The sequence below is a fragment of the Sus scrofa genome, chromosome 12 (assembly GCF_000003025.6).
Source record: "Sus scrofa isolate TJ Tabasco breed Duroc chromosome 12, Sscrofa11.1, whole genome shotgun sequence".
NCBI lineage: Eukaryota > Metazoa > Chordata > Mammalia > Artiodactyla > Suidae > Sus > Sus scrofa.
The window spans coordinates 46634116-46646439 of NC_010454.4; the positions used below are offsets into that span (position 1 = coordinate 46634116).

Here is a 12324-nt window from a genome sequence, read left to right on the forward strand (position 1 = left end):
GCCCAGTCTGGGGGCCTACAGGTCAGGGGCAGAGGCGTCACCCAGGAGAGCGAGGGCCAGCGGGGGAATGGGAGGCTCGGCTTCTCCAGGCCAGCCGAGTTCAGAGGAAGCCGGAGCCTTCAGGTCCCTTCAAGTTTGAGGCCAACTTTGCTGGTGCTGCTGACAGCACAGATGGGCGGGGAAGCAAGAGAGCAGCTCCAAGGGCAGAGAGAAGACTGCTCCTCTCCTGAGCGAGGCTTAGGCTAAGTCAGGAAGGCTGTGTGTGTGTGTGTGTGTGTGTGTGTGTGCGCGCGCACACCACCCAGCCTCCCGCCTTCCCTGCCCTCCTTAGAGATGCTTTTCAATTCCCTTCTCCCCAGAGAACCGCCCAGCAGCACTCTGCCTCTGCCCCAGCCCAGCCCTGCCCAGCCCTGCCCAGCCCTGCCCAGAGGGACTTGGGCTGGCCTCTGGCTTCCATTGCGGACCCAGGACCTGCTCCTCTGGACTGGGGGCATCCCACCTTGACCTTGACCTCCACCCCCCAGAGGCCTCTAGGCCAGAGCCTGGCTCCTCCCTCCAGGAGCGGGGGGCTAGAGTGAGTACCGGGGTCCCTCCTGGAGGATTCTGCCTGGACCCTCTGACTGGGTGTCTGAGCAGCTGAGCAGGGGGTGGGGCAGAGGAGGTGTTGGGGACGAGCGTTGGCCCATCTCATGGCCACTGGAGCGTCTCTGAGGTGCCTCTGAAGAGCCAGCAAGGATCTTTCTGTTCAGGCGCTCCTCGGGGCAGATGCCAGCCCTGGAGGGCCTCGGTTCTGGCTGCCTGTCCTCTGATTCTTGCTGTGTCTCTTTGTTCTCTGTTCTGTCCCTTCCCTCTGTTTCTGCCACCTTCTCTATTCCCTGCATCTCTCTCTCTCTGTCCCTAAGCTCCTGCCTTACGTTGTTTTATAAGGTGACCGAGAGCCACCAGGGTGTGTGCGTGTGTTTTGGAGGAGGGTGCTGGCATGCGGGATGGTGGTGGGGAGTTAAAGGTGAGAAGGGGTCTCAGAGGTTGTGGGGTTCTTTTGATATCACAGGTTAGAAAACTCAGGCCCACAAGTAGAGAGACACTCATCTCAAACCTTATCTCCGTCAGACACCAATCCCTGGTCCAAGTTCAGGGGCTGGCTTGGGGCAAGATGAGTCATTTTAGTCAAAAGAAATAGCTTTAGGTTGTGTATCAAGCTGGCTTCAGAAATACTGTTTCCAGGAGTTCCCGTCGTGGTGCTGTGGAAATGAATCCGACTAGGAACCATGAGGTTGCATGTTCGATCCCTGGCCTCGCTCAGTGGGTTAAGGATCAGGCATTGCCATGAGCCGTGGTGTAGGTCGAAGACGCAGCTCGGATCTGGCGTTGGTGTGGCTGTGGCTCTGGTGTAGGCTGGCAGTGGCAGCGGTGATTCAACACCTAGCCTGGGAACCTCCATATGCTGCACGTGCGGTCCTAAAAAGTGGGGAAAAAAAAAAAAAAAAAAAGACTGTTACTGTTTCCAGCAGAGGCCATGACAAGGTGGAGGAGGGGGTGTGACAGACAGAGAGTGAAGCGCTGGTGACAGAGGGCCCAAGGGGAGCCCAGGGAGCTGAAAAGACACTTGGAGGCAAAAAGGTTTCTACAATAGTGTGTGGCTTTGGGGCAAATTTTCAAGTTCAATAAATCTGACTATATTAAATTTTGTTCCATAAAGGAAACCCATTGTTATTGGCAAAATGGAGGCCCCCAGGGCAGTGAGATTACAGCTCCCTGCCCCATCTCGGTCCCCTCTTACTTACCCAGGCCAGGGATGGGGCAGGGGGAGTTGGCTGGCTCTTCTGCCCAGGAACTTCCAGAAACGTGCTAATGCCTTTTGAAATGTGAGACATCCTGCAGAGGGAGGAAAGTTGGGTGCCTAAGACTCCTAGACTCTAAGTCAGTGTCCAGCCTGGACAGAATCCCATGTTACAACCTGGGAGCTGACCCTTGTTGGGGGGACTCAGGCTCAGTCCCATTCCATCACCTCCAGCCAAATGTGGCTATTGAACCCCTGATTTGTGGCTAGTCCACACTGAGATGTGTCATAAGTGCAAAACACACACTGGATTTCAAACAGTACAAAAAGAAAAAAAAGAAAGGAAAACAGCTCATGAATTCAGTATATATTGATTACATATTGAAGTGATACTATTGTGGATATATTGGGCTGCATAAAACATTAAAATTAGTGTCACTGTCTCTTTTTAATATTTAATTTAAATTTACTACTAGAAAATTTTCTAGTATAGTCTTTTCTTTTTTAATATTTAATTTAATTTAATACTAGAAAATTTTAAATATGGCTTGCATTTTATTTCATTTATTTTTTATTTTTTTCTGTCTTTTTAGGGCTGCATCCCTGGCATATGGAAGTTCCCAGGCTAGGGATCAAATCAGAGCTGCCTAAGCCACAGCCACAGCAATGTGGGATCCGAGCCGCGTCTGCAACCTACACCACAGCTCATGGCAACGCCGGATCCTTAACCCACTGAGCCAGGCCAGGGATGAAACCCACTTCCTCATGGATACTAGTCGGGTTTATTACTGCTGAGCCACAGTGGGAACTCCTTGCACTTTATTTCTATTGGGCAGCACTGGCCTGGAGGAGAGAAGGAACCTGAATTACACGTGTTTTGTTGTTGTTGTTGTTTTTCAACTCGATTAAAAACTCAAAAAGAAAAAGCTAAGAAGACCTGGAGTGGCCCATAGCAGTGAGGTTACCAGGCCGGCTGGTTTCTGGGACTTGGGCCCCAGGTTTGCTCTGCCACTGTGAGAAGCTGGGCTCTGGTGCCATCTAGTGGCCTGATGGTCAGGAGGGGAAAGACCAGAGCGGGGAGTAGGGACTAGGGGGAGGGGGAGAGGCGAGGAGGAGGAGCACCTACCTGCTTTGGGCTCCAGGGCTGGTGAGCCCCACCCAGCCAGCTGCTCCGGCTCCAGCCCAGTCCCGTCCCAGCCTGCAGGTGCCGCCTCCCCACCCCCACCCCAACTGAGGTCTCCAGGGGAGGCCAATGGGCCACAGTCAGCATGCCCAGTGGCCTTGGCCTGTACAGTGTTGGTTGAACGCGTTTTTTAAAAATCGATTTCATGTAAAAATGAGGGTTTGCAGATCTTAGAAGCCTGAGCCATTTTCTGCAAAACAGGGAGCAGCTGGGCCCACGGCAGCCTTAAGAAGGGAGGGCGCCAAGCGCCGCCTCCAGCCCCACCTTCACCTTCGGGCCTCGGGTGAGGGTCTGCGCTGTGAGCCCCTTCCGCTGCACTGGTGGGCCTTTCTGCTCCGCTGCGGGCTGGCCTTGCTGCTCTCAGTGTAGAGGCAGGTAACCAGGAAAGTCCTTCCCCTCCCTGTCCTCCACCCCGGGTCCCTGCTGGAGGGGGGCAGCGGTGCCCCAAGCGCCCTCCACCGAGGCCTGGCCCGCTGGCTGGGATGAACCAGAGGAAGACCAAAGCGCCAACCAAGTGCCCAGGGTGTGTCCACACCGACAGGAAGTCCACCTCTGCCTGCCCCCCCGCCCCCCTTGGCACGCCCTGAACACAAAGGATGCTGGTAGGTAAACACTGCAGGGGGAAGCGGACCTGCATACTGGGGGTGGGGGCACCTCTGTGGAATGGGGTGGGCAGAGAAGCAAACCTCAGAAGAGGAGGTAAATGTGAGCCTAATCCAAGGAGAAGAGATTAAAAAGTCCCCCGCTATCTGGGCCCACAGCTCTTTTTATCCTCGAGGTTGCACTGGGTGTCAGGAACCCAGGGTGGGGTTGACCTGGGAGGAGCAATTAAGCAAATTCCACCTCTCACTGAGGCCTGCCTGGGCTCAGCTCACTCTGCCCCAGGCAGCCTTCCGGTATCTCCGTCCCCCCGCCAACACACACACACACATTACACGTGCAAAATGTGAGCAAAACTTGATGTATCACAACCCAGTCAGCGAATATCCCAGTTTCACATCTAATGACGTGGGGTCCCTGCGTAGGAAACCTTGCTCTCCTCCTCTTTGGAAGGGGCCCTCTGGGGCCCTTTTAAAAACAAACTAGGGAAAACCTCATGGGTGTTGATCCTATCTGCGTGCCCTCACATCTTCTCCGCTCTGTTCCTGCACCTACGGTTTAGCCCGGTAGTCAGCGGGCACAGACCGGTTTGCGATCCACTGTCCCAACTCACCGTTTGTGACAACGCCGGGGTTTGCTTTGCCAGAGCCTCTGAGGATGGGGATGTGGTGTTGCACATCTTTCACTGTTAGATACAGCGCCGCTGGGACCACCTTTTTGCAAATGTGTCTTGCCTTTTGGATTACGCCTGCTTTTATTGTGATTTATTTATTTATTTATTTTTTTTTTTTTGCCAAATTATTCTCTACCCCGAGAAGAACAGAGTACAACTAGAAATCTGTAAATGTGCCCTTTTCTCCACATCCCTAACAGCATTGGGTCTTCCAGCTGTTCGTTGCTTTTGCTGGCATGTCTGAGTCGGTGTGCTGTAAAGCTGCTGAAAGTGCTCTAAGTGTCAATATTCGTTGCCCTTGGAAAGTTAACCCTGGAGTTCCCGACGCGGCTCAGCAGTAAGGAACCCAACAAGTATCCATGAGGACATGGGTTCCATCTCCGGCCTCGTTCAGTGGGTTAAGGATCCGGTGTTGCTGTGAGCCGTGGTGTCAGCTGCAGATGGGGCTCAGGTCTGGTGTTGCCATGGCTGTGGTGTAGGCCGGCCGCTGCAGCTCTGATTCCACCCCTAGTCTCGGAACATCGGTATGCCACAGGTGTGGCCCTAAAAAGACAAAAAAAAATTTTTTTTTTTTGTCTTTGCCATTTCTTGGGCCACTCCTGCGGCATATGGGAGGTTCCCAGGCTAGGGATCTAATCGGAGCTGTAGCTGCCAGCCTACATCAGAGCCACAGCAACGCGGGATCCGAGCCGCGTCTGCAACCTACACCACAGCTCACGGCAACGCCGGATCGTTAACCCACTGAACAAGGGCAGGGACTGAACCCGCAACCTCATGGTTCCTAGTCAGATTCGTTAACCACTGCGCCACCACGGGAACTCCCCAAAATTTTTTTAATTAAAAAAATTAAAATGCCTTAAAAAAGTTAACCCTGTCTCTCCTTTGCAGGCTATTTATTTGCAAGAACTGTTGGGATTAGCCATATAGATAGACCATTTCTTTAGGTATATCAGTCGTTCTTAGCTTTTGGCCATGACTTTTAGCAGCTCAGTTCTTATATGTGTGTTTTCTCTTTGAAGTACTTTCCTTTCCATATTCCTGTAACACTTATCCTTGTACTATTTTTCTCTCTATTTGGATAAATTTATGTGGTCTTGGTCAATAACTTTTTTCTTTTTACAGCCACACCTGTGCCATATGGAAGTTCCCGAGCTAGGGCTCTAATCAGAACTGTAGCTGCAGGCCCAGGCCACAGACACAGCAACACCACATCTGAGCTGCATCTGTGACTTATGCTGCAGCTTGCAGCCATGCCAGGTCCTTAACCCACTGAGCAAGGCCAGGGATAGAACCTGCATCCTCACAGACACTAGGTTGGGAGTTCTTAACCCATTGAGCCATAACGGGAACTCCAGTATCTTTCATTTCTTTAATAATCACAGCTGTATCTTCTCTTCACAGCAAATCAGTTACCTTGGAGAACAGTCTTAGGAAGTAGATTAAAAAAAAAAAAACTCCAGCAAGTGTTTGAGAAAACATGGAAGGCGCATGATTAAAGGTATTCTGGCCTAACATCAGATAAAGAATCAAGGAGAGGGGAGTTACCTGTTAGGTCAGTACATACACACTCACACAAACATTCCTATCTTTACACATCTCTGTGAGCATACACATAATGCGTGCATGTCAAAAAAAAAAAACCTCAGAATGCCAGGCAAATACATACCATCTTGTAAATATGCAGAAATGTGCACTCAAACACATAGCCCTGATAAAAACAAGGTTAATAATTAATGTGTTGTGGGCTCTGGTTTATAAAACACCTTCCCCTACCTTCTCTCATTAAAACAACCCTGTGGATGGAATATGTCTTAATAGCTTCCACTCAGTGAGTGTTTGCGTGGGCCAGGCACTGTGCTAAGTGCCTTAAATGCTTCTCTCATTTCATCTGGGCAACAGCCTATGATGTAAGTATTATTTTAGCCCATTATGCAGATGGAAGCACCAAGGCTCAAAGCCCTTAGGTGATTTCTCAAGGTCACGCAGCTGGTAAGTGAGGAGAGGTACTTTCACATCCTCCAGCAGACCTCACTGTCTGCGGGACATTCCCTCTCCTACCTGCAGGGGGCGACCTCGCCCTTCCAGGGCTGAGAATGTAACCACAGGAGAAGAACCCTCAATTCTTTCCATCCTGTAACTTCAGAAAGCAGGACTTAATGGTCATTTTATGGTGTTTCCAGAGAGTAAAAACCTGAGGCTGGGAGTTCCCGTTGTGGCTCAGCGGAAACAAATCCAGCCAGTACCCATGATGATGCAGGTTTGATCCCTGGCCTCCCTCAGTGGGTGGGGTTCTGGTGTTGGTGCTGAGCTGTGGTGTAGGTCGAAGACGCAGCTTGGATCCCACATTGCTGTGGCTGTGCTGTGGGCCGGCAGCTCCGACCCTTAGCCTGGGAACTTCCATATGCCCCAGGTGCGGCCTTAAAAAGGAAAAAAACAAAAAACAAAAACAACCTGAGGCTGAAGAAAATTGAAGGTGTCCAGGCTGATTTGTCATAAAATTTTAACATTATGCAAACAGTAGCAAATTATGGAATACGTTCTCATTGCCAGAAACTAATTTAGGAAGCTGACAGCCACCCTTGGGTGGAATTATCTGTGTCAGAGATGAGGCCTAGAGGCCTGAGTGGTCCCCCATGTAGTAAGTAGCAGAGCAGAGATGGGATCCCAGGCAGGTCAGATTCTTTTCTCCTGCTGTCAGACCTCCCTGACAAGGGATGCTGAGCGGGCAGGCCTGAGGCCAGAGTCCCACATTTTGCTCCTGGCTGGCCCCCATGACCCTCTGCTCTATGGTCTGTGACACAGCTACCTGCCCTGTGAAATTTGGAGCCCTGTGGACTGGGGACCAGGTGCAAAGTGTGCCGGCCAGCATCTCACTTGCAGAAAGCAAAGACACCTGTAATTAGGATGGTGAGCCTCATCTCGAAGGTTCTGGGGATACCCCCCCCACTCCTCCCTGGGTATCTATGGGCATCTCTCCAGCTTTTGTGGGGTCCCTCATTCTGAGCTGTGTAACTCTTCCCCCCTCCCCCTCCAGCTGGCCAGAGCCCAGCTCTCCAAGGAGACCAGAAAGCCCTCAGACCTCCTCCAGCACATCCGTGTCCTCACCTCGGCAAGCAGTCCGTGCAACGTCAGCCAGGTCAGCCTGAGTGAGGCCTGACACGGACTCGGGAGCACTCGTCTTAGACACAGCAGCTCTCCAGACTTCTCTGAGGAGCCGGCCATCCCGCACATTTTCTCAGCAGCCTTGGCCCGAGGCCCCACTTTCCTGGATTCCAAGTCTGCCCCTCTGCACTGGCCCCACTCGTCCCTGGGAGCTCCAGCCACCCACTGCTTGGGGTACAGACAGAACTTACTGACCCCCCAATCCTTGGCCCTGCCTTCAGCTTCCTTCCCTGAGACTGGCCTAGACTCTGCTCATTGCCACCCTCCCGGGGCTAAGCGCAGACTGCAGCTCTGCAGGGGGGCCAGAGAGGAACTTCCCAGTCCGGCTCTCCCTCCAAATAATGTCCTTTCCCATGGTGCCCCTCCCAGGGCTCAGCACACCTGGGTGTTCCCATGAACTTGGTACAGTGTCTCCAAGTACCTACCTGTGGGCTTCCGGCTGTGGCCAAACATTCCAGGGTGAGCCTCCAGGCCTCAAGCCCCTCAGGCCTTCCTGCTACCCTGGGCTCCTGGGCCTAATGGAGTCCTGGGAGCAAACGGGGATGACAGCTTCTTTTTATTTGGCTGCTTCTGATTGCCTCTCCCAGATCAGACTTGGGGCATCTGCACAGGCAGGGGGAGGGGACCCCACACTGTGCTATCAGACCACACCAGGTGCCACCCACACCCCCATGCACAACCCCTCTGTCCAGAGCCCCATTCTCCTAAAAAGCAGCAAGACAATAGGACCCCAAGGCCCACAATGCAAACAAAGGTCACTTTCCAAAAGGAGTTCAAGTCCAAAGGTAAGAGCCCAGCAGGATCCTGCTCCTTTCAGAGGAGGCTGGGGTTGTGGGGATCTGGGGGGGGTGGGTGCAGCCCCAGGCTCCAGAGTTCCTTCTCACTGGCAAAGGGCCTCCTTTCCCCCTCAGGCCTCAGCCCATTCAGTTTTGCTCCGGATGGTTTTATAATCTCCCCTCCTGGAGTCATCCTGCCATTGGCTCCTCCCAGGCCGGTCTCCATCCAGGCCCGCGAGGGCCCTCGGTGCCCGGTCAGGAGTGCTGGTAGCCCATCCCGGGACCCGCTCGCAGGTGGCCTCGCGGCCAGGCAGAAGGAGCCCCTGGACATCGACGCCAGCTTCCTGCGGAGGTCTGGGCGGCACCCTGTGCCTCGGCCACCGCCGTGGGCCGTCCCAGGGGCGCGTGCGGGAAGCACGAGGCACAGCGCGGCGCGAAGGGCCCGGCGGGCAGCGGCGCAGGCTGCGGCGGACGGCAGCCGGGGTCCCCCGCGTCCCCGGCGCGCGCGGCCTGGCCGTGACACTCCAGGTGGCCGCAGGGCCAGCGCGGCGTGGGGCTGGCGCGCAGCACGAGGGAGAGCGCCGTGATGCGGTGGATGGCCCGGCGCAGCGTGGCGATCTTGGAGAGCCGCTTGCCGCCCAGGTCGTGGCGCAGCGCGCGGCGCAGCGCGTTGAAGGCCTCGTTGTAGTCCAGGATGCGCTTGCGCTCGCGCACGTTGGCCGCCATGCGCCGCGCCTTGGAGCGCACGGGCCGGCTGCGCCTTCGGCCGCCCGCCGTCTCCTCTGCCTCGCCCAGGCCGCAGGGCTGGCCGTTCTCCCTCAGCACCCCAAACTCCCTCCTAGCCCCCAGGCAAGCGTTCCCCAAGTCCTCGGCAGAGTCCTCGGCCCCCTTCAGGCCCCCGAGGCCTGGTCCTGGCGCACCTCGGTGCATGGCCTCCTCCCGGGCCTTGCGGCTCCGGCTCCGGCTCCGACTCTCACAAGGCTGACAGTCCACCTTCTGAGCGCGCTGGCTCCTGCAGTCTGGACACTCCCGCGACAGGCCCTCTCCAGCTGGGCTTTATGGCACCACGTGGCTCTCCGCCCTCCCCATCCATCCATCTCCCTCCGCCTGCTTTATTACCTGCCTCCAGGTAGGTTGGTGAGGGAGGAAGGAAGGGAGGAAGCTTGCAGATTCTTGTAGGAGTGGACCTGCCGGGCACCCTGGCCACGCCCAGGGCAGTGCTCAGCCGCTGGAGAGAGCTTGCCCTGCTTCACGCCGGGGCCTCTCTGGGGTGGCTGCGTTCTCCATTCTTCCTCGTGACCCCAAATAGCGTGCCAGCTTGGCCTTCAAGCAGGAGAGCTGATAGTGCACAGAAGGGCCCCAGTGGCTGCTGCGTGTGTTAACGAACCTTGAAAGTTTGTGTCAAGTCCGGTGGGCCACCACAGGGCTGTCACAGAGGAAAGCATGACTGTTCCAGCGGGACCAGTAAGGGAGGGGCCGTTCAGACAGGGCGGGGGCAGATCGGGGACCTGCAGCATCTGGCCCCTCAGCTACCCGAGTGAGGCTGACTGGGATTCTGGGTTTGGGTTTTGATTTGGCCTTACTCACCTTCTGCCTCCCTTCAGCTCCCCCTTCCACAGGCAGAGATGGACCAAATTGGCAGCAGAGGGTTTTGGAAAGTTGTCCCTCTGGCTTCCCTTGCGGTACCCATCAGGGGCATCTTTTAGAGTCCTGGGTCCTTGAGTAGCCTTGTCTCATGACAGCACTGCCATGCGATGAAGTCAGTGGACCCACTCCCCATCCCCTACCCCAAGGATTTTAATTTTACGTATAGACTTAGAAAAAGAATAATGCTTAGTCCTAGAGAAGGACCCCAGTGGAATTTCAGGCATCCGCAAGTGAGTTATTTGGAGCACCAAGGTCAGTCTCATTCCCAGCCACAAGCCAGATGCCTCCAAAATGCCAAGGCTCTGTTATCAGCTGGGATGAGTGTGGAGTTCACATCCCTCTCGCCAAAGAACCAATTAATAAGCCCATCGTTTCAAATTATAAATTGTTCCGTGAAGAACAAGAACAGGGCTGGGGGGCTTTTGTTTTCTTGTCTGTCTTGCCTACTAGACAGTAAGCACCCTCAGGGCATTGCATTTTGGGGCTCTCTTCCCCAAATCCACAAGGTCTGTGAAATTTAAAAGTGATTGAAAGTAGCTACAACTGGATGTTTTCTGCTCTCAGTCTGTTTCCCACTGTCCCAGAACACACACACGCAATCACAGAACTGCAGGCCTCAAGCAGGATTCTACCTAAGGGGTGGCCCATAGATGTCTGAGCACCCATGGGGTGCATGGGCCATAGATATTTGAGCACCCATGGGTGCATCCAGAATGACAGTCTCACTGGGTCTCAGAGTGGGAAGCAGGGAAGCAGGCCAAAGCCCAGACGTTAAGGTTCCTGAGCATCACATTCCACTCAGCCCCAACCCCATCCCATGTCCCTCAAGGCCACTATGGAGAGAGTTGAATCACATTCCTCAACATCGGCCTTTCCCAGCCCCAAAAAGCCCGGCCCCAGGGCTTAAAGGCAGGCAGATCATGAGGCAATAGCTGGACCTTTCAGTCCCAGAAGAGCCTGGTGGGAGAGCTGGTTAGGCAGGTGGGAGCCCTCCCTGTCCCCAACCACCTCCAGCCAAAAGCCCCTTCCAGAACCTCCCCCATCAAGGGCACAGTTGGACATAGGGGTGCTTCCAGAGAATTCCACTGGACAGGGGTCAGGAGACCTGGCACTAGTTCTACCACCAACTCGCTATGTGGCCCTGTGCCAGGCATGTCCCCCTCTCGGCACCCCAGTTTTCTTTCCTTTGCAAGGAAGACATCCCCTCTACAAAAGAGGTTCACCAGGACCAGCTACATAATTGCAGAGCCCAAATGGAAATGGGGGCCCTTTGCTCAAAATTATTAAGCATTTGAAGATGGTGACAGCAGAACATAGGGCCTTGTAAAACTTGGGGCCTGTGCCACTGTTCAGCTCCCATGCCCATGAGGCCGGCCCTGGGTGTAGGATAAAGTATTATAGTGGTGATGAGCTCAAGCTCTGGGTCTAAACATCTGTTACTTGCCACTTTCACAAAGACCTTGGGAAAAACTCTGAACCTCAGCTCTCTACCTGCAAAATAGGAGTGATGCCAGCCTCAGAAAGGAACCTGGTAAAGATTGGGCCTCAAGAAATACTGGATCTGGGGAGTTCCCGTCGTGGATCACTGGTTAATGAATCTAAGAACCATGAGGTTTCGGGTTTGATCCCTGGCCTTGCTCAGTGGGTTGAGGATCTGGCATTGCCATGATCTGTGGTGTAGGTTGCAGACTCGGCTCGGATCCCGCGTTGCTGTGGCTCTGGCTTCTGGTGTAGGCTTAGCAGCTACAGCTCCTATTAGACCCCTGGCCTGGGAACTTCCATATGCTGCGGGAGCGGCCCTAGAAAAGGCAAAAAGACAAAATAAAAAGAAAAAGAAAAAAAGAAAAATACTGGATCTGGGAATTCCCATGTAGCTCAGCAGGTTAAGAACACAACATAGTGTCCAGGAAGATGCAGGTTCAATCCCTGGCCTCACTCAATGGGTTAAGGATCCGGTGTTGCTGCAAGCCGTGGTGTAGCTTGTTGGCTGTGGCTGTGGCATAGGTTGTTTTAGATTTGACCCCTAGCCCGGGGACCTTCCATATGCTGCAGGTGCAGCCCTAGAAAGAAAAGAAGGAAGGAAGGAAGGAAATACTGGACCTGTTTATCTCAAGGATAATCTCTACCTGAGTGTGACTGCTCACAGGCTTCCCCTCCCCTGTGGCGTTCCTGGGAGCCCATGACCCATGGTCAGGAGGAAAGAGATGGGCAAGCCCAGAGCACCTCCCCTTCTGTGGAGGGATGGAGGTGACCTATCCAAGGACACCTTCCCTTCCCGCTGATCCCCAGGGCAGCCTCACAGAGGGGAGAATCTACCTGGGGCAGTGCAGGAGCCCAGAGGAGGGTGTCCGCTGGGTGACAGACAAGTTTAAACTGCTTCCCGGCCTTTCCTTCCTCCACTGAGAACTCACAGTCCACCACGGGCAGGACACTGCTTCTTGAGAATTAGTAATAATAAGAGTTCCCATCTTGGCTCAGCAGAAATGAATCAGACGAGCATCCA

General features: G+C 54.2%; 1 protein-coding gene across 1 annotated transcript; it reads right to left on the bottom strand.

Moving 5' to 3' along the window:
• Window positions 7274–9808, bottom strand: BHLHA9 (basic helix-loop-helix family member a9). The gene has a single exon (XM_013981203.2). It carries the CDS (start codon window positions 9102–9104, stop codon window positions 8430–8432), a length of 675 nt encoding a protein of 224 aa, XP_013836657.2. The 5' UTR covers window positions 9105–9808; the 3' UTR covers window positions 7274–8429.

Bases quoted from the DNA above. Each gene is read 5' to 3' on its own strand.
- BHLHA9 (XM_013981203.2), bottom strand. From the start codon at position 9,104: ATGCACCGAGGTGCGCCAGGACCAGGCCTCGGGGGCCTGAAGGGGGCC.